The sequence below is a fragment of the Aspergillus bombycis genome (assembly GCF_001792695.1).
Source record: "Aspergillus bombycis strain NRRL26010 chromosome Unknown contig00048, whole genome shotgun sequence".
Lineage (NCBI taxonomy): Eukaryota > Fungi > Ascomycota > Eurotiomycetes > Eurotiales > Aspergillaceae > Aspergillus > Aspergillus bombycis.
In genome coordinates this window covers 36,016-55,876 of record NW_019170050.1, presented here as the reverse complement: position 1 = coordinate 55,876, position 19,861 = coordinate 36,016, and the positions used below count along the sequence as shown (strand labels likewise).

Below are 19,861 nucleotides of genomic sequence, written 5' to 3'. Positions count from 1 at the left end.
TCTCTCCAGTAATCTCCCAGCACCCCCACGGCATGTCACTTGGATCGGCTATGCTCCGAGCTACTGGTCCATGGATTTGCACCTCGGTCGACTGGTCACCGGTGTAGTGATAGTTTGGCTAAGGTGTATATAAACTCGTGCCTGTATTCCAGGTACTGTGAAATCACTACTGCCCGCTTCAGTCTACCCCTTCGCAAGAACGATGGCTATCTGGTACACCCTCGGTGTTGCGTTTTTCGCCGCAATCGGCACTTTCCTTTTCGTAAGCTCATATTCTTCCTCAAAACGTATGGCTGAATTAATTCTGATGCGCCAGTAGGGCTTTGATACCGGAATTGCGACCACAAGTAGGTTCAAGAACAAGACTTGTCAGTTGCTAGCAGCAAACTCATAACGTTTCCAGCAATCGCTCATCAGAGTTGGATTGATTATATGAAAAACCCCTCCGATGGACTCACCGGGGCTGTAAGTTGACCTTGCACCGCTCGCTAAGAGACCAGTGGTCTAAACTACGCAGGTGGTCGCTGTCTACATTGCTGGCGAAGCAGCCGGTGCTCTTACGCAGACAGCCATCGCCGATAAAGTTGGTCGCCTGCGTTTCATGGAGATGATGTGTGTCATTGTCACAATCGGAACTATAATCCAGACTGCGTCGATCAACATTGGGATGTTCCTTGCAGGGCGCGTATTGGCCGGCTATGCTGTTGGGTAAGTGTTCCTATACGTTCAAAGGCTCGGGTTGTAATGATAGATGCTTTATAGAGGACTCGTTGCTACAGTCCCCATTTACCTGAGCGAGATTTCTGACCCCCGTTATCGCGGTCTCATTGGCGGTATTTCGGGATGCGGCATTTCCCTCGGTACTATGGCTTCCAACTGGGTTGGATTCGCCTGTAGCTTTGCCCCGTATGGGCCAGTCCAATGGCGACTTCCATTGGGAATTCAGATTCCGTGGGGTATCATTATGTTCTTCGGGTTGATCACTTTTATGCCTAACTCGCCGCGTCACTTGATTCGAAATGGAAAGGTCGAGCTCGCGCGGGACGAGTTCAAACGAATCCGGAGGGACTTGCGCCCGGATGAAATGCATCGTGAGTTTGAGATCATGGCTGCGCAGATCGAATACGAGATGGAGCGGGAGATCACGTCATACAAGGAAATATTCAGGCTCTTTAGACATCGTGTGCTCGTGTGGGTTCTCGTTTTATCTCTTCACGATTGCATATCTTGCATCTAACGGAGTATATCTAGATCGATCGCCGTCCAGACTATGACCAGTCTTACCGGTGTGAATGTCATCCAGGTGCGTTCATTGCGAGGTCATTATTTCCCCGGACAATACTAAACCAAGCACATTTGCAACCAGTACTATCAAAGTAAGTCACCTTCACCTTCTACAGCATACCCTTCCTGACACCCGACCAGCAATTCTATACAAATCCCTAGGCATAGACTCCCACACCATCCTCGCTCTAGCCGCAGTCTACGGTACCATAGCCTTCCTCGTCAACTGCTTGACGACAAAATACCTCACTGATCAATGGGGTCGTCGAAAGTAAGGGTCACCACTCATCCGCCTAGTAGTATCTACCAAACACTCCCGCCCCGCTGACGAAATCAATCCAAAATAGGATGCTCCTCTCAGGTCTGGCAGGGATCATAGTAATCGAAATATACGCCGCAGTCATGCAACGAGAATTCCAGAATACAGACAACCAAGTCGGAAAGGGCTTCGCTGTTCTAGGCATCTATCTTTTCGTCGTAGCCTACTGTAAGCGAAGACCACCGTGCAGAGCAACAGACACCCCAAGCAGAATAAAAGCTAACCACAATGGAAATCCCCCTCCCAAATAGACGGAATGCTAAACAGCACAACTTGGCTCTATGGCGCCGAAGTCCTCCCCATATCCCTCCGAAGCAAAGTCATGGGTCTAGCAGCTGCCTCGCACTTTATCGTCAATGTTGCAAGTTCGTTTCCCTGCCTCTCTGCTCATGGACATTGCGTATAGGTGCTGATTTTGATCGAAATCTTTTGCAGTCACCGAAGCTGGGCCAAGTGCGTTTGCTAATATCGGGGAGAATTACTATTATGTTTTCGTCGCTTGCTCGGCTTTCTTCCTGGTTGTGGCTTATTTTTACTTTCCGTACGTGTTTTGTTCCCTGTTTCATTAATTGGTTGTTGCTTTGAGATCCTTTACTGATGAGTGATTATTAGGGAGACCAAGCAGAAGACGCTCGAGGAAATTGCTGCCTCGTTTGGTGATAAGGTTGTTGCACCTGGGGAGAATGGTAAAGATGGGGATGATGGGGATGACGCTGGAAAGCCTACATCTGAGCGAGTGGAAGTTGCTTGACGACATCTTCCAATGTCTTCCAATGCATATAGTTTGGTAACCAGTTCCTTTGGGATAGTTTGACATAATAAATTTCCAATGATATAATTCTATGTGACAAAGGAAAATAGAGACGTGTCGTATGACGGTTCCATACAGAAGACAAGGAAAGAGTGTTAAAGAACGCTGAGAGAATGATCCGGATCATTTTCTCCAGATGTCACAATTGCAGCGAATATAGCCAATTGTAAAAGCCGCGTAGGCCATGAAGGTCTGGATTTCTGGATGCGGGATAACTCCGGCCCCAGAGAATCTTTGATTGCAGACACCCCCAACTTAAAAGTGACTGACTCCTCCCCAAGAGTGGACACGCATGATTGCATGATATCATGCTTGACTCGTATACGAGGAGGTCCTGACATCGGATCAACTCCGACGGGGCTCCCGCCACCTCGCTTTAGCTTTCTTTCTGCAAGCTAGACTGAGTCGATCCTAGATCGAACGGCGGATATTCCACAACCAGAGACCGAGCTCGGTCTCTCTAGCCGGAAATAGCATGGTCTTGTACTGAACCATGAGATCGAGTACTGATAATGCGGCTCCAGCCGTCAATTTACCCCAGTCCCGACTGACGGAGGCGTTGCTCCTGCGCGAGGAAGTTCCATCCATCCCATTGGATCGACGACGGACTCACCCAATTCTGAGCACGGAGCTGAGAAAAAAGTGACTCCGGTATGTATTCCACCGGTGGTGTGGGGTAGGGTTGGATGAAGGATGGTGCAGCCGAGGTCGGGGCGGTGTTGTGACTGTTGTCCATTGGTACTAAGGTTTGTTGTTGCTGGCTTCGGGCACTGACGAAGTCCCTGGATGTCTTTTGTTAGTTTGATACTGCCTGAAGGTGGGATTCTGGACGGGGGATTGTATGAGTGGGTTGACTCACAGAAGCTGGCGTATAACCGGCACGGCTTTGCTGCAGAAATTACTGCGGTTCGACAATGCGGCGAAGGCATCCAATGACCGCCAGAGGAGATCGTGGGTCTCGGTGAATTCGAACTGGCTGTCCGGGTGCATGAGAATAGCGCAGAGAACAACGACTGCGTGGAAAGCGTGGAAGCTTCCCAGCCCACTGTTGTACCATTTGTATGTGGAATATTGGGGCAGGTCGTGTAGGGACTGGTAGATTGCCAGAGTGGCCTTGGCAGACGCGGCGCACTTAGCTCTCGCAGCGCATGTCTCGGGTGTGACCTCGCCTTGCAAGTAGCGGCATAGGTTGGGCCGGAGGGCGAGAAGAAACAGTTGGTGGAGGTGGCCGTACAAGGTGTTTAGGTTGGCCAGATGGTGGGTTGGAAGTGTTTCGCCGCTGGCGTCAAGTTGATACCGCTTGTCGCAGGTTTCATGGATCGCTAGGATCTCAGTCTCGATCTGCGAGATGCTGAATCTGGGTGCGAACGTGAAGAGGGTTTCGCAGATCATCGAAGAGATCTTGGATAGCTGGTATTCCAGCAGGAGGTAGGTCATTTGAGTGGGATGTGTTGTGGGCTCTGATGAGCCTCCTGTGAGCAAGTCCACGTCGTTGATCTCCAACGGGAACTTTACATCCTGAGAGTGTATTCTCTGATCGGGGCCGCCAAAGGTGTTATTCTGGTTGATATAGAGGATCATGAGGCCGGTCCAGGCACGCCTACGCTCCTCACGCTCGATGGGCCCCAAGCCAAATCGTTCCGGGTCAACATGACACCCCATTGAGATTGCCACATGATGCGTAAAGCCCAACAAGGTCCACGTAGGGAGTCCACGGTGGATCCTTGCGTAGTTGACGAGGACGAGGCACTGGAGAGAGTTGATGGAGTGGCGAGAAAACACGCCATCAGCTGCCAAGCATCGCAGCGCTGCCGAGCGATACCGCGATGATAGGACTTTGATATTGCGACTGACAGTTTTTTCACGGCCCAAGTCAGATAGCAGTGGATCATCGTCATCAAGGGCAGTGACTGCAACTCCCAAAATAATAAATAAGAGGGCAATCCATGCCGTGCTTACACTGCTTGGATCGTGACAGAATCGCTGATACTCAGCTTCGAATGTCAAATCATGCAGAATATGGAACATCTGATTCGATATGGTTAGAACCTCGCTAACCGATGAGCCATGAAGGGGGATGAGATAGGGTAGGACCTACGGGAGAGAATACTCGGAAGTACACATCTTTTAGCGCGTCGCAATATCGGCCCGGAGGAAGCACTGCCAGCAATTCCTCTCTGGAGATATTGTTTCTGGCAAAGGGAATCTGTAAATCATCGTTTTCCTCTGGGATGTCGGCATCGACGTCTTGCACTGCACTTCCAGTCACTGAACCCCATTGAGATGCCAGCGGGAGATAACGGACATAGCCCGAAGAAAATGTCTGTAGGGTGCCAAAGTTGCCCAGAAACGGGCTCCTGATATCAGGTTGGCTGAGACCGATGGAACTGTCCGGTTCCGAGAAGCTCCCGGCCACACTAGGCGACATTTGTGGTGAAAGGGAATCGCTCATGTATGAACTGGCGGCCTGCTTGTGTAGTGTATCTTCAAGGTTGCGGATGCGCGCCAGCAGCTCCTTTTGCAAAGTCGCGTCCGCCGTCACTGTATTCTCAGAGGATAACCGAGGCTGGCCCAAGTAGACACAGTCTTCTGCTCCTAATCCGCGTCGGACACATGTCTGGCACGGACGGCCGTCCCGGGAGCAGCGGATCTTCCTTGTACGGCATGCTTGGCAGCTAATGGGCAGTCTCTTCCCAGTGGAACGACTTGATGAAGTCATGGTACCGATGGGGAGGGAAGAGGAACTGGTCTAGCCAACTCCACACGAAAAGACTTCAAGTGGAGGCCGTTACGGTTTGGGGCTTGAAAAGAGATATTATAATCCACACTCGATGATGGGTGTCCACAGTCTCGGATGGGGAGAGAGAGAGAGAGAGAGATGAGTGCACACTTCCGAGAACTCGAGAATTCCGGTTGCCTTTAAACTGGAGAGGAAACGCCCTTGTTCAGAGATCTGCGAGCTGAATCGGTAGATGAGCTACACCGAATCGAGATGAAGACCTCCATTTCATGCGCTGTCGGTAGGAGGAATGAGCAATGAACATTAGAGTTAACCCTGCAACAAATTGGAACATAAGCTTCCTTTCCTAGTTGGCTGGCAGTTGGCTACATGTCGAATCAGGAACGGAATCCTTGCCCTTCTAGGGGCATGCATCCTTCTAGAAAACGAAAAACCATGTGGCCAGCCTCAATCCGTTTAAACTTTTCACATTGCAGGATTTGTGTGCCATGTGGGACGGTATGCCACGCGAAAAAGGGAGCAAGGAACATGGTCAACGTGGAAACTATTTGACAATGGCGAGAAATGGAGTTTAGGATCCGCTGGGGCTGATCCCCCAGTGGAGATTCGTCCAAAGAATGTGTGTGTGGTGGGGGGGGGGAAGGCTTGCATATTAAGGCGCGACCATGATGCCGAAAACAAAAAGAAAAAGAAAAAGAAAAGAGAAAAAAGAAAAGAAAATGTCGACTATCTCCGTCAAGTCGATATTTCCCCACAACTATCAAATTGCGGCGCTCTTTTTCTTTTCCTTTTATTGTTCTGGGTTTTCAATCAACTAGTTAATGTGTTTTAATTTAATTTAATATATATATATATTTTTTCAACGAAAGACTGGTCTCTTTCCCCTCTCCTCTTTTGTTGCCCCCTCGTATGAGAGCCGGCATCTTGTTAGTAGCCAGAAGAAGATGCAATTGACGGATGCAAGCATGATTCGAGATTTGCTCGGATTATTTCCGTGTATTCCGTACTAGTAGTAGAGGAGGAGGAGGAGTAGTAGTAGTAGTAGTAGTAGTAGTAGGAGTAGTAGTGACATGTCTCATCATGCTGGTGTGTAACTCGGCACTGTATGGTACCATCCATCATCCCTTGTCTGTCTCACGGACGTCACGGCAATGTCCATTATGCACATACCATCCCGACAGTATGCACCCAACCCCTTCATCCGGCAAACCTTTCGGCAAACACATGGATATAGTTTCCGGCCGACTATCCTATTGGCAAGCAAGCCGATAACTCACTACTACTAGTATAATGAAGTACTACCTGAGTACCTTATAACGACTATGATTACTATACGCTATCATATTGGCGAGGCTTTTGACAATTCAAATCAAGCCGAAGAAAGACGAAGAAAGGTAAAGAGAACAATAAAAAAAATAAAATCAAAAATCAAAATAAAATAGAAACCAATAACATTTCACACTAGGAAAATACGCTTCTTGTAGAAACGACAGCTATTACTCTGTACTTCGGTAGAGAGAGAGACAGAGAAAGAGCAAAATCGCCACCGAAGCGTGAATACACCGCTTAGTTGGTAGAACGACGCTTTGACATGAGATGCAATATCCAGGTGTGGGTAAATCATCGTGGGACTTTGGTTTTCTAGAAGCCAGAACGAAGATCCTTAAAATGGACCAATGAGTTATGCCCTTCTCCCTTAAGCGATCTGAAACTTTTTTCCCCCTTGTATTTTCATTTGGTTTATTTCACGACGGTGCGTGGCTCGGTCGGAAACCCGGATCAAGGGAGGCAAATTGGATGCGTGTTTCATTCACCCTGCATGTAACATGCATGAGCTCAGTCCTCCTCTTAGTTGCCTGGTAGCGCTCCGTGTTGCGTCGCACTACTGCCCGCGTGGCAAATAACGAGGTTGCCAAAATGATGATAGTAATAACAATAAAGCTATCGGCTTACAAACTCGGCTGATAGAAAAATTGCTCATAGTCCTTATGGTAGGGTTGTCGGTTATTCAGGAGTCGTGGTATCTTGTGGCCAATGATGATGACGTTGATAATATGATGAATCAGAAGCAGATGCAAGTGTGTTGAAAATGGAAGGTTTCTAGAACCGCCCCGTACCCCGTGCGCCAGGTACTAACATGAGATAGGTCCAACACTAAAGTCACAATTGACGATCGCAAGAACTATCTTTGGCAAGTATTAGCATTCCATTATCCCACTATTTGTTGACTATTTACATGTAGTAGTCCCGATCTTTGCACGTACTTGCTACTCTCTCACGTACCACCTCTCCCACTTTTCCGAACCATGGGCGGTAAGGAAATAAGGGACCCGTGATCCACGGAAACCCTTTCCCCACGAGTTTCCAGAAATGCCGTTGGAACCCTCCAAGGAATGAATGGGCCATTCCATTTCCGTACTTGCCTCGAAAATGGTGGAAGACAGAGCCTCACTACTTCTACTGCGCAGTACTAAATACCAGTCGGGATTCGGGGCTTCAGTATGTACAGCCGAGTCGGGCAACTCGGGGCGCTCAGCCTCAGTTTGGGTCATATCAACGATGAGGTCATCATTATGTCGAACAACGACTCGGGCCGGTGTAAAATAAGATAATGAGTACGCAAGTATAAGATGGATAGATATTACCTGTACCGTGGTTTTTTTCCTCGGAAGATGATCCACATTTCCCCAAACTGACAGGTTTACCATGGACGTGAACATTCGTCGTAGTTTGATTGATATGGATATACTGCGTTGTTGTTGAATCGGATATCCGTATCGATCAATCATACACTCGTGACTCGACTTGTTCATCACGAGATAGTTGTTCCACGTGGGTAATCTCCCCTTCCCCAGTTGTTCTTTGTCCTTCTCGTCCCTTCTTTCGATACCCTCACTTTCCCTGCCCACCCTCTCCATCCATCGTCGTCGATGTTTATCATATGTTTATCAAGATCCTGCCTATATGCCACTGTTGTTGATCGTATGACGTGTTGCAGATCCTAAAAATAATCATCCCTCTGTTTCTGCCAGTTATCCAAGCCCCTGCATCTTGCTAGTGATCAGTAGTCTGGCGGGCGCGTGCGGGATCTGATTTGCCCCTCTTGGTCGCTAATCCCGGATTCCCCCTCCACTCAAGGGCTCCTGAACTGTGTCGAATCTTCTGCTGCTTCGATCGGCATTTTGTCATCCTTCCCGTCCGTCAACGCCTAACGAAGTAATCCCTTTTTACCGTTCCCTCTCTTCATCCACGGTTCCAGCCTCCTCCGTACCCTCCCCACTTTTGCAGCCCCTCATCCGGCTTCACATTCCAACAACGGAATTCGTGATTCTACCTTCCGTTTCATCCATCACGAGGCAGTCCTTTCTTATCCTTTCTTCTTATCTGTCTTCAACTATCCTCATGTCATACATATACAGAGAGCGTGAACGAGAACGCGACTGGGATGAACCTCGTTCTCCAGTTACGATCAAACGTTACGTCGTCTCCCCCGAAGAAGAGCGAGAGCGAGAGCGAGACGTTCTCTACCGACGCGAAGACCCCTTTACTGGTGACCGAGAGCTGGTGATCCGGCGGTCTACAGACCGGGAGGAACCCGTCATGCTTCAACGTTACGAGCGCGATGTTGACTACGATTCCCGCAGCTATGACTACCGTTCCGAGCGGGATTATTACGAACGTGAGTACAAAGAACCTGAACATCTCCATCGCTATTATCCTACCCCCGTTGTCATTCTTGAGAGACAACCAGTACTTATGGTTGAAGCTCGAGGTCCTGTCTACGTCAACCCGCGGGAATCCGACTATGAGGTTGTCCATCGCTCAGAGGTGGACCGAGAACCCGGGTACTATTATCATCGCCGTGTTCGCGAATATGACAACGACCGTCGCTTTCACCGTGAACTTAGCCCTAGCGACTCAGTGTCCCAGACTACCCGCCGTCGGGATGACCGGGATGACCGTGACTATAGCAGCGATGACAGCATGGTCTACATCCGCAAAGAGACCCGTGAGTATGATGACCACCCACATCATCGACGTCATCTTGCCGAGGGTGCTTTGGTCGGAATTGGTGCTGCAGAGTTACTCCGCAGTCGTCGGAAAAAGGAAGGGGAAGAAGTCTCGAGTGGGGTGGGTCGTTTCGGACGGGATATAGGTGCTGGTGCCCTGGGTGCTGTAGCAGTGAATGCGGCATCCCGAGCCAGAGATTACTATCGTAGCAAGAGCCGACATCGTTCGCACTCATTTGACGATGATCGAAGCTCACGCTCTCATCACCACCATCACCATCACAGTTACAGCCACTCCCGTCGCAGTCGCAGCCGCAGCCGCTCTCATTCGCATTCCCGGGTGAAAACTTTGGCAGAACTTGGCCTCGGTGCTGCCGCTATTGCTGGCGCCGTGGCCCTTGCTCGGAGCAAATCTAAAGATGAGCGACGAAGCCGTTCTCGCCATCGAAGTAGGTCACGACACCACCGGTCATCTTCTGTCAGGTCTGGAAGGACTACCGATGGCGAAAAGCGCAGCGAGTCGCAGCGCAGAAAGCATATGGCGGGCGCTGGCTTGGCGGGTGCTGCAGTGGCTGGTCTCGTGGAGAAGGCACGCAGTCGCTCCCGCTCTCGTAAGCGTGAGTCGCGATCTCATAGCAGGCTCAGGAAAGCTCTTCCTGTCATAGCGGCTGGCTTGGGCACCGCTGCCGCCACAGGGCTTTACGAAAAGCACAAGGAGAAGAAAGAAGAGGGCGAAGCCTCGCGCCGCAGGGAACGATCGAGATCTCGAAGCAGGGCGCCATCCGAAATCTACCCTGACCCGACACGGGACTCGGCTGGTTTGATCGAGTATGGCCAGGACCCGGTCCATGGAAGGATTCCCGCGGCGGATTACTACGGGCAGCCTACTAGTCAACAGACTTATTACTCTGATGCTTCTGACCCGGCTGTGAGCGGCACGGGATTTGGCTCGTCCCGACACCGTGGTCGCAGCATTAGCCGCAGCCGCAGCCGCAGCCGGAGTCGTGGTGGACGACACAGTGGTAGTCCGTCTGGGTCTGACAGCAGCGATCGCAGAAGACGGCGAAGGGGACAAGATAAGCATCGTAGCCGGTCTCGTGACTTAGCTGAGGCTGCTTTGGCCGCAACTGGCGTCGGTTATGCGGCTCATAAGTATTCGCAGCGGAGAGAGCGCAAGAAGGTGGAGCAAGAGAGGGAAAGGCCAAGTGAGTGGCCGTAGCAGATTGAGAGGGTCACAATGTGGTCGTACTAATATACCTGGATCAGGATTTGATGCGGATACACGCCAGGACTCGTATGGCGAACCGTACAGCCCTGAACCATATCATCAACCTGCTCTGCCTCCACAGCCGGTTGAGCATCAATACTACCCTAATACCAATTACTTCCCACCGCCTCCAGGGTCCGCTCCTCGACCAGCTGGGAGCACAGCCCCGTACAACCCGGCTGACTATCCTCCTCCACCTGGCGCGGTTCCACCTTCGCAGTCATATGGCTATCCTCCCCCTCCAGGACCCGAGTCATTCGTGTCTCGCCCCCGGAGCAGATGAGAATGTGAGTGCTGCATGGAACTCTTCCCCTCCCACTTCCCAAGCTCATATGAATGATGGTGGGTTCAGGGACGAACGCCAATGCATCAGGAGGAATTCTAACCCCAAAACTTTAGGTTTAAATATCCAGTCTCCGTCGACGACACCCCTTGTGAAGAAGCGAAGATCACGCGCTGCGAGTCAGTCTCCTCAGTCTAAGTCAGTTGCTTTTGATCTCAGTTCAGAAGATGGCCAACAAATGGACCCGGGTTATGAAACTGACGATAGCGATTCGACGATTGGTTCGTCGAGCTGGGTTCGTCGCCACGGGCACCGTCAGCACCATTCTTCTAGAACGGAATCAGAGACTCAGCACATGACAACTAAAAAGAAACCGGGATCAAGTACTTCAGGAAAAGAGATGGGATCAGACTCGGACTCGACAATTGACCTACCTGATCGTTTCGACTCACAAGGCCGACTTCTGCCACAGCGCGAAGGAGATATGTTCGCCGGCGGGCTCGACAATCTGCTAAGGGGATTTAATAAAGTTTTTGTCTAGCTGCTTGTTTTATTGTTTTGGATTTTTGGGATTATGTGGCTTTTTGGGCTTTGGCCTGACGTGATGACCTTACGATTCATGAAAGTTCTTGATATATTACATGAAGAATTTGCGACGATATGATGTGATGATATTTATCACGGATTTAACGATTTTGCTTTGATATAAGATGTTCTTCTCGACTAAATAGTACTTATGATATGTAAACCAATGCTCAAGACTTATGCTAATATGGATCCCCACCTGAACTCCAAACCACTTAAGAAGTACAAAAGTAGCACATTACGTGCGCTGATATAATATATTATGTACAGACATACATACACACATTGGAAGCATGGATTCAATCCAGCTGTGACATGACTCTGGGGGCTAACAGAATAGGTCGCCTGTCCCTATTCCCAAATCAAAAAGTCTAATTGAGCAACACCCAGAACAACCCAAAACAAAACCCCAGAACTATGGACAGAAACGCGCCGGGCTGATGCATACATAATCAAAGTCTTTTTTCAACGTGCCATTCCATGCTTTGCTGTTTGTTTCGTGTTAATATATCAGATCATCGTGACGCATCGTTGGGGAATTGTAGCAAAGGTATAATAAAAAGGGAGCCGTAAGTCGACAAAGGAAAAAGTCATTATGTCAAACGAACCACAATCATGTGGGTATTATGAGACTCCGTTGACAGCCCCTCCTCGTAAAATGAAGTAACTCCAGATTAAGGAGGGTTTTCTCATGTTGAAACAAAGAGATTCGCACGCCTTGGCAACAGGGACGGTTGGGCGCAGAAGCATAGGCTCTAAACATGGCAAAAGAATATACAAAAAAGAGCAAGAGCAAAGGCGGCAACAAGATGGTGTAACCCTGAGTGTTGGGATCAACGGCATTCGAGCTGTGATCACTCATCGGGTGGTCACAAGGGCTTCTCTTACTAGATCGGCGGTTGAGCGTTTAGTGGCAGTTTAACGCAGCTCGTAGACTGCGACGAAATAACTTTGTCTTAGATATGGTGACAGTGTCGCTGTCTCCAGGGTCAGGCTTGTTGTTGTCATCTCCAGTGCCATTGTCAGCTTTATCGGGCACCACTTGAACACTGGAGCTGACAGATGCTGAAAGGAACCGGGAGCTCAGCGGTAACTGGTACTTCACAACACCGCGGACTATCAGCTCAAAGGGGTGTTGCAATACCCGTTCCCACCGCTCTGTACCGCCTTCCTCCGTCTTATTACCTGGCCGGGCGAGACGGATCTGGCCCTTAGAGGTGGATGATATATAGTTCCATGGCGACGCCTCAAAGGTTAGGGGTGAATCAAAACGGAAAACACGGCCTAACAACATTGTCTGGGGGTCACCCGCTGGGTCAGTCGGGATAGGATCGGTGCCTTTGTCCACACCACCATTTTTGTGCTCCATACGCTTTGATAAGCCTGTTTCATTTAGCAAGCAACCACTGCTTCCGGCACAACGTGCTAGGCTAGCTAAATGGGCTCGTTTCTTGCTATCTCCAACACGGGGGAAGTCACTCCAGTCAGATCCTTGATCCCGCCATAATTTGTCCGTCCCAACAAATCGACTCTTCGCAAAGATGTTCATATCCATGTCGTCAATTGCGACGGGAAAGAGGTTGGGGTTTGTGGCACGTACACTGAGGTCCAACATGATCTCTTGTTCTGACGCGAGCACATTCTGGATAGCAAGGATCTGGACCTCCACAAGCGACTTGGTAATGCCAACGATAAAGGACGCAGCTCCTCCAATAATAACCAGAAGTAAAAGGCTTATGACGACGCAGGTGCCGTACCGTGAAAAAAAGCCACGCTGTCGCTGCTGCATGTACTCTATCTGACGCAAACTGGCACTGCCGGGCCGTCGATTGCCGTGACGACTTCGAGTTGCACGTGGAGAGCCTACTAGGGGAGTCCGTTCGTCATCTGCACCTTCGGCATCGAAATCGTACCCATATATCTCGCCTGCCTTTCTGGTACTATTGATCGTGCGATAGTTTGGGCCTCCACGAGTGACGGGATGCCGAGGCTGCCGAAATCCCCCGATGAAGTGTCGAGGAGATTTTGGATACGCCTGGGACTGGGGAAACGGGGAATCGCTATCGAACAACGAATGGTACGCATTGTTGCGCCCATATCGCCCAGTATGATGGTGGCGGGGCGTATGAGTTCCGCCACTGTCGACCCTTGAGTGACTCCGAGCACTGTCTTCACCTGCATCACCATCGACACTGCCGGCGTACGTGTTATTGGTGAACTTCATGCTGCGCTTGCCTGTAACACTATGATTCCCGTCTCGCATCCCAGGACGCCCACGAGCACCCAATTGGTCAACCTGGCTGGCCATAGATGTCGCGCTAGGCGTACGTGAATGATACCGATTCTGTCTCACTGGATATGGATCCGGTGGATTCGACTCGTAAACAAACGTTTCGTCAGAATCAGATACGTCGGCTTCATCTACAGCGCTAGCCACTTTAGCTTCGAAAATGTCCGCCTTGGAAGATGCAGCTCCACTAGGTAAGGCTGTCGGCTTGCGCGTCCTTTTCTTTTCCTTCTTCGGGCGAATAGTTTCAGTGCTGGGCTTCATTCGAAGAGTGCCCGGATCTACACGACCCAAATTGCTCCGGTCACCTGTCACCACGCCCAGGGAGACCTGCGGGATGGAACTGACCGTCTCTGTCTCGACGATCATGTTCCTAACTGACCCATCCGTCGGCTTACCGCGAGCACCCCCAAGCGATGTAGAAGACCGTTTTGGGATCAGGTTATCGGGTCCCTTGGCTCCCGAACCACGACGGCGACTGTCTTCTCGAAGTTCCGGGCTCTTATTCCCTCCGCTATCACTGCCGCTCTCGGCATTTTGCCTAGACGCCTTTGGCGTGCTATCCTCATCGATCTTCTGCAACCGCGACTGTTCGAGAGCCGACTGGTTTAATATAGTCTCTGTCGATGGCGTTGATTGGTCACTGGCCATTTCCTGTACCGTCTCGAGGGCAGAGCCGGGCCCGTTGATGCTCCTGTTCACGGAGCGAGGCGCGCTGCGGTCGGACTTAGAGTCGTCGACCAGTAATGATCGTTTGCTGGACATATTCGGGAGGGTCGGTTCTTGTTCCACCCGACGGGATGTGGCCCATAACGGCATGTTGGGTTTCTCCGGACTCGTAGCATCGGTCGACCGTTCGACATTGGATGGCGGATTGATGATGAGAGGTTTGCTAGTTTGGGGCAGTGCCCGTTGCACGGTAGTTGTGGATGGAAGTGTGTCCGAGCCCGACCTTTGACCAAAACTCGATCTACTCGGGCTGCGACCTGCACTGGCTTTATGTGATCGAGAAGAAACGCGAGAGGTTGAGGCGGAGTTGCGCGGGCGGCGGGTGGAGCGAACAGGGGAGGATTCACGGGAGGATATAGCCGAATTCGTTGAAGAAGCTGGGGCTGACAGCCCAGGAACTGCAGGGGTGAGTTTAGGCATCTGAGATGTGAGGGAGGCCTGGATCTGGGAGTTAAACGTTGAACGTGGCACTTCTATCATGTCACCTTCACTAGTAGATCGCCGAGACGTAGACCTCGCAGCCTCATCTTTTTTGGCCCTCCTGGATCCACTAGAGGTACCATTGCGGTAAGGCAACCTCTCGGATTCCGCTGCCATGATCAATGTCGAGTCAAATTGTGATGACAAGACTTTGAAAAGTCAGGAGATCCGAGAGGAAACCGAAGCGGCGGGTCTAGAAAGAGAGCAAAAAAGAAAAAAAGGAACAAAAAAAAGAAAAAGAAAAACCGGGGGAGCTATGGGAAAGGGTGACAAGTTCCGAGAATGACACCACCGTAGGTAATAGAAAAGGGGAAAATAAGAAGAAAAAAAATAAATAAAGAGAAATTAAAAAGAGAAAAAAAAATTAAGAAAGGTCAGGAGATTCTTGAATCGAAAAGGGTAGATCTAAGAGGTCGACGGATTCGACACAATGATGATCTTCAGTTGCACACAAAAACACGTTACACGGACGAGAAAGTTGGACGAATAGACGACGGCCACATGCTGACGGGGAGAATACCACGGGGAAAGCAAGATTCGTGAACTGTCTGTAGGCGACAAGTAGGGTGAACGATTCGCAATGTTCAAGAAATCAAATAATAACCCAGGCAGACCGAAGTCAAAGTTGCGGGCGCAAGCGTGGACATAACTTGATCAGAAGACGGTGAGATGGAACGTCTAGAACATAAGCTCCGAGCCGTTTAGCCAACGGGAATTACCGTTGATCGAAACCAACGTCAAAAGGCCGCTGAACTGGCCCTGGGCCGCGGACGAGATCTGAGTCTCGTTGGTATCGGCAATAATCGATTCGGGCTCACGGAGCACTCAGGAATGGCGACAGCGGTTCCAATAGGTACGAACAAACTGTCAGACGCAAGGAATCACGGATTCAAACCAGTGGCTCCCGCAGGGCCGAAGCGAATGCAACCAGAGAGGTTTAGGTGGTTGACTAAACCGGGTGCAGGAGGACGGTAATGGAAGGAAAGAATAGTAGGAGACTAGACTATCGACCACCCACTCAGGGGAGGGGGAAACCGAGGCCAATGACAGGGGCCCACGTCAAGGAACGAAAGGTTTAGTGTGGGAAGGCCGAGGACACGATCTGGGGCGCACAGGCAGGAAGGCACCCACAAGGATGGGTTAGCGGTGGGAACGGGGCGGAGGAACACCCGCGAATGATAAGGAGGAGCGAAAGGGGGGAAACGGTCACAAAGATTGTGTGGGATTGTATACAGCAAGAATGGGTAAGGTAGTAGTAGTAGTAGTAGAGAAAGGAAGTGACCGTGGGTGGAGAGGAAGAGGGAAAGGGAAAAAAGAGAGTGAGGATGAGAAGGATGAGGAGATCGATGCGGTAATGATGAAGAAGAACCTGGCCCGGAACGCCCAAAAAGCTAAAAAGGTTATTCACCCGCGAAAATTACCAGAAAAGACGGCAGGATGCTGTGTATCCGTCCTAAAATTACTCAAATTACCCCCAGTCATCATGACCTCATGAGAAATGGAACACAAACGAAGGGAAAGGACAAATCAAAAGACTCTACAAGCCATCTTGTTTCCGTGCTAGCGAAGATGTAAAAAAAAAAAAAAAAAAAAAAAAAAAAACCGAAAAGAAAAGGCGATGTTACATACTACTAGTAGTACAGACATAAACAAACCCCCCACAGCCTTTGAACTTGCAGGGCAAACCAATCATGGCCAAATTCATCAAACAAGGGCGAGGGGGAGGAAAGATAGATTTCTCTTTCTATTTTTATTTTCTTGAATTTCATTTTATGTATTTGATTATTTATGCCCCCCCTTTCTTTTGGAAAGGAAAAAGGGAAAAGAGAATAGCCCCAAGTTCCATAGCTCTATACCAGCCGAAACAGATCTAGCCAGTAGCACATGACCGCATATAGAATCAATACAGGGGGCAATTATTGCAAAACCAAAGCCCCCTTTGCTGTAAATGTAGACTGGATTACTAGACACATCGTAAACTGATATCCAGGGTGCAATACGTTATTGCATTGCGGGCTACACAATCTTATACACCCGTTTGGCAATGAGAAATGACGCAAAGGCGAACATGATCAAACCAGCCGTAACTAATCAAAGACAGGATGTTAGCCAGTCCATCATCAGATCTATGGGAAGCTGTGTGAAAGCAAGGGAAACCTACTCGACCAAAACCACGTCAAGCTATCCACTTCCTGACCCGGCACCTTGACGTTCATCCCCCACATGCCACAGATAATGTTAAGTGGAAGAACGATTGTGCCCATCACGGTCAACTTGCCTAATACGTCCGCAGTCTGTTCCTGGCGCTCATTCATGAGAATGTTGATCTGTGCGAGATAGTTGGAATGTGCTCGGGACAGAAGCCTTGATGGTCGGTCAGTTAAAAAATTCTACGAGGAGGGATCCTAACATACGTTTCGTAGTAGGTCAAGCTACTCGTCATTGTCATGATGTGATCCTGGATGTCTCCCAAGTATAGGCCAATCTCCGACTTCGGTGCCACTTCCCACTGCTCGTTGCAACGTTTGGCAAAGCCTTTGACAACGTCTGCCTTGTTGCTTAGCAGTCGATACATGCCCATCACTTTCTTCCGACAAACCCCTACCCTTCGAAGCACCTCACCGGGAGCTAGTGTAGTCGAGGCTTCAACTCCATCGTCCTCGAGCTTGCTGCTTTGGCCCATTACCGGCTCAGGGGAGTGCATTTTCATGATCATGCCATCAATCTCGTCGACCTCATCTTCGATAGACTGGATCAGCGGGCCGAAGACGTCAGTGATATCATCTATTATGGCATACGATATCCAATCAGAGCTTAGGATCAAGTAATCCATTAGTTGACGGATTCGCCGGCGCACATTCGCCGGGTGAGGTGTCTGAGAAAAGTGGAAGGACAAGACTCCTTCCCGAAACACAACCACGTACATATTCACTGGTTGCAGGTAGTTCTCACTGTTTGGGTCTTGATCGAAAGTTCGATAATTGACGAAATAATAATTCCGAAATAGTTCAACCTTCTCCCGTGCCTCTTGCATCATGATGTCCTCTGCTGTAAGCGCGTGGACCCCGAAGGCTTTGGCGATCACTCGCATCTCTGCATCCGTAGGGCAAAGAACGTCAAGCCAGAAGGTTGGCCGGGGCCCATACTTTTTTGGCTTCGTTTGTTGCTGCGGCCGACGAGACGGGGAGGCGTTTGCTGATGTGCGTGCTTCAGAAACAGCTTCGCTGATGATAGACATACGAGGTTGTTGCTTAGGGCCGATCACAGTATCATGGTGACTGTTAATGAATGGCGAAGCCCGGTTTCCATCATAGTCGTGGTTGTTGTTATGTTTATTGTCAAAGGCCTCTTCTTCGGGGTCATGATCGGAATCCGTCTCTTCGTCTGAAGAAATCTCCAATTCTGGAGGGTTGGGGATAAAAAGCTCGCGGAAGCTGCTTCCCGGTTGTACCAGCTCGGATATTGTCTGGGCGTGTATCGTACTCTGGAATTCCTCATTGAAGTATGTGAATCGATAAGGTGCCTCCTCTTCCTCTCGTCGCCAAAGCTGATACTGTGGGCGCAGACGACCTTCGATAAGCATAGGTTCGCTAATCTTCTTTGCTCGAAAGTCACCTGTGCGGTCCTCTTTTTCCTCTCGGCTCCATTCCTCCAAAACTGATAGGTCAGGCCATTCTCTGCGCCGCCGTCTCCGACGCTCGGTTTCACGCGGTGCCCTCGCAGCGTCCTCATCGGCCAGTTCAGATACTTCCTCGGTTGGAAAGCAAACATCTTCTTCGACGGGCAAAGTCCGGCGTCGAAGGAGACCTTCTTGCGGAGGACGATGTCGCGGCGACACGGAAGATGGAGGAGAGCTTCGGATTCGGTTGGTACCGCTTTCAACATCGATTACCATGTCGTGTGATCGGGGCATCGATTCCATCCGATTGTCGATAGACTTGGCCAAAGAGAAGTCAAAATCAGCCCCCGTCACAACGGCATCATCATAGCCCATGTCCGCCCCAAGCTTTGGTGAAGTTGGCATCGATGGCGGATTGTTGATATCATAATCGCGATCCTGTTCGGGAAACCCGGGGCTCGGGATGCGACGAGGTGAGCATCGGGACGAGTCCGTTTGGACTGACGGACGTCGGCGAAAACTGAATGGAGTCGACTTCGAATCGGTTCCATACCTAGAGATATTGGGCCTATGAGCGGATGACGGGCGCATCAACGGTGTCCGATCATCCACAGGGTTAGGGCCATCGCTGTCATCATCTGCAGGAAAAGTTCTTGTACCAGACGGCTGAGTACGAGAGCCCAAATCACCGGTACGGACTGTAGTGGACAAGGAACCGGGTCGAAAAGATTGAGCAAGTCGGCTGTCTCTGCGCGGCCGCATCATGGGCTGATTCCTGGGCAGTTCCGGACATGGGTCAGTGATAGAGCTAACATAGACAATAGCATCAAAGACAACACATACCTATGGTCCAGTAAAGCTTCACTTTCCAGACTAGTGCTACTTAAGTCTCTCCCCAGCTTGTAGAACGGAAGCGCGCCTCGAGACTTGGTCTGATCCGCCATTATAGCCATGTGTTCCACTTCGGGCCTCGGGGTAGTAGGAGCTGTGACATGAGGATCTTCGGCACTGATAAAAGATTGTCGACGATTATGACGTTTCCTATGCTTTTTCTTTCGTTTCGCGCGCTTTCCCGTGGTCGATTTGCTATCAACCTGAGGGTCTTGCGTCGTTTCGGAAGCTAAGGGATCATAGGTAGTGGAGCGGCGAGTGTCTGGACGTGAGTTGACGGAGCGGCCATCTTGTGAAGAAGACAAACCGTGATTGGAGCCCGTTTGATACGCAGCAGATGGAGCGTCAGCCATGCTGATGGGAGGGTGCAGCGCGCGAGGTATCCACGATGATTGGCAGACCGAAGAAAGCCGAGTATGCTTATCTCCCTTGTAGAGCACAATCCAACACCGAATTGGGTAATAAAGTACCGGATTAAAACAAATGCCAGTTCAACGTTTATGCAGTTGTGATAGGCCCAGTGTAACAGAATCCAGCATTGTCGATGCCAATTCAC

General features: G+C 50.1%; 5 protein-coding genes across 5 annotated transcripts; 2 read left to right on the top strand and 3 right to left on the bottom strand.

Annotated features, from left to right (window-relative positions):
• Positions 1–202: 202 nt before the first annotated feature.
• Positions 203–2,354, top strand: hxt8 (putative MFS monosaccharide transporter (Hxt8); the record flags this gene model as incomplete). The annotated part of the gene is made up of 11 exons (XM_022534200.1): positions 203–262; positions 320–347; positions 404–465; positions 518–708; positions 763–1,191; positions 1,252–1,303; positions 1,401–1,555; positions 1,632–1,771; positions 1,855–1,968; positions 2,039–2,144; positions 2,216–2,354. 11 exons carry the CDS (start codon positions 203–205, stop codon positions 2,352–2,354), a joined length of 1,476 nt encoding a protein of 491 aa, XP_022388647.1.
• Positions 2,355–2,946: 592 nt separating this feature from the next.
• Positions 2,947–5,133, bottom strand: ABOM_007070 (Zn(II)2Cys6 transcription factor; the record flags this gene model as incomplete). The annotated part of the gene is made up of 3 exons (XM_022534199.1): positions 2,947–3,196; positions 3,274–4,442; positions 4,513–5,133. 3 exons carry the CDS (start codon positions 5,131–5,133, stop codon positions 2,947–2,949), a joined length of 2,040 nt encoding a protein of 679 aa, XP_022388648.1.
• Positions 5,134–8,556: 3,423 nt separating this feature from the next.
• ABOM_007069 (DUF3824 domain-containing protein) lies at positions 8,557–11,255 on the top strand (the record flags this gene model as incomplete). The annotated part of the gene is made up of 3 exons (XM_022534198.1): positions 8,557–10,344; positions 10,431–10,773; positions 10,831–11,255. 3 exons carry the CDS (start codon positions 8,557–8,559, stop codon positions 11,253–11,255), a joined length of 2,556 nt encoding a protein of 851 aa, XP_022388693.1.
• A 951-nt stretch (positions 11,256–12,206) lies between these two features.
• Positions 12,207–14,912, bottom strand: ABOM_007068 (putative phospholipid metabolism enzyme regulator; the record flags this gene model as incomplete). Its single annotated transcript, XM_022534197.1, has 1 exon — positions 12,207–14,912. One exon carries the CDS (start codon positions 14,910–14,912, stop codon positions 12,207–12,209), a length of 2,706 nt encoding a protein of 901 aa, XP_022388692.1.
• Positions 14,913–16,811: 1,899 nt separating this feature from the next.
• On the bottom strand, positions 16,812–19,658 carry ABOM_007067 (corA family metal ion transporter; the record flags this gene model as incomplete). Its single annotated transcript, XM_022534196.1, has 4 exons — positions 16,812–16,882; positions 16,957–17,159; positions 17,210–19,189; positions 19,258–19,658. 4 exons carry the CDS (start codon positions 19,656–19,658, stop codon positions 16,812–16,814), a joined length of 2,655 nt encoding a protein of 884 aa, XP_022388691.1.
• Positions 19,659–19,861: the final 203 nt, after the last annotated feature.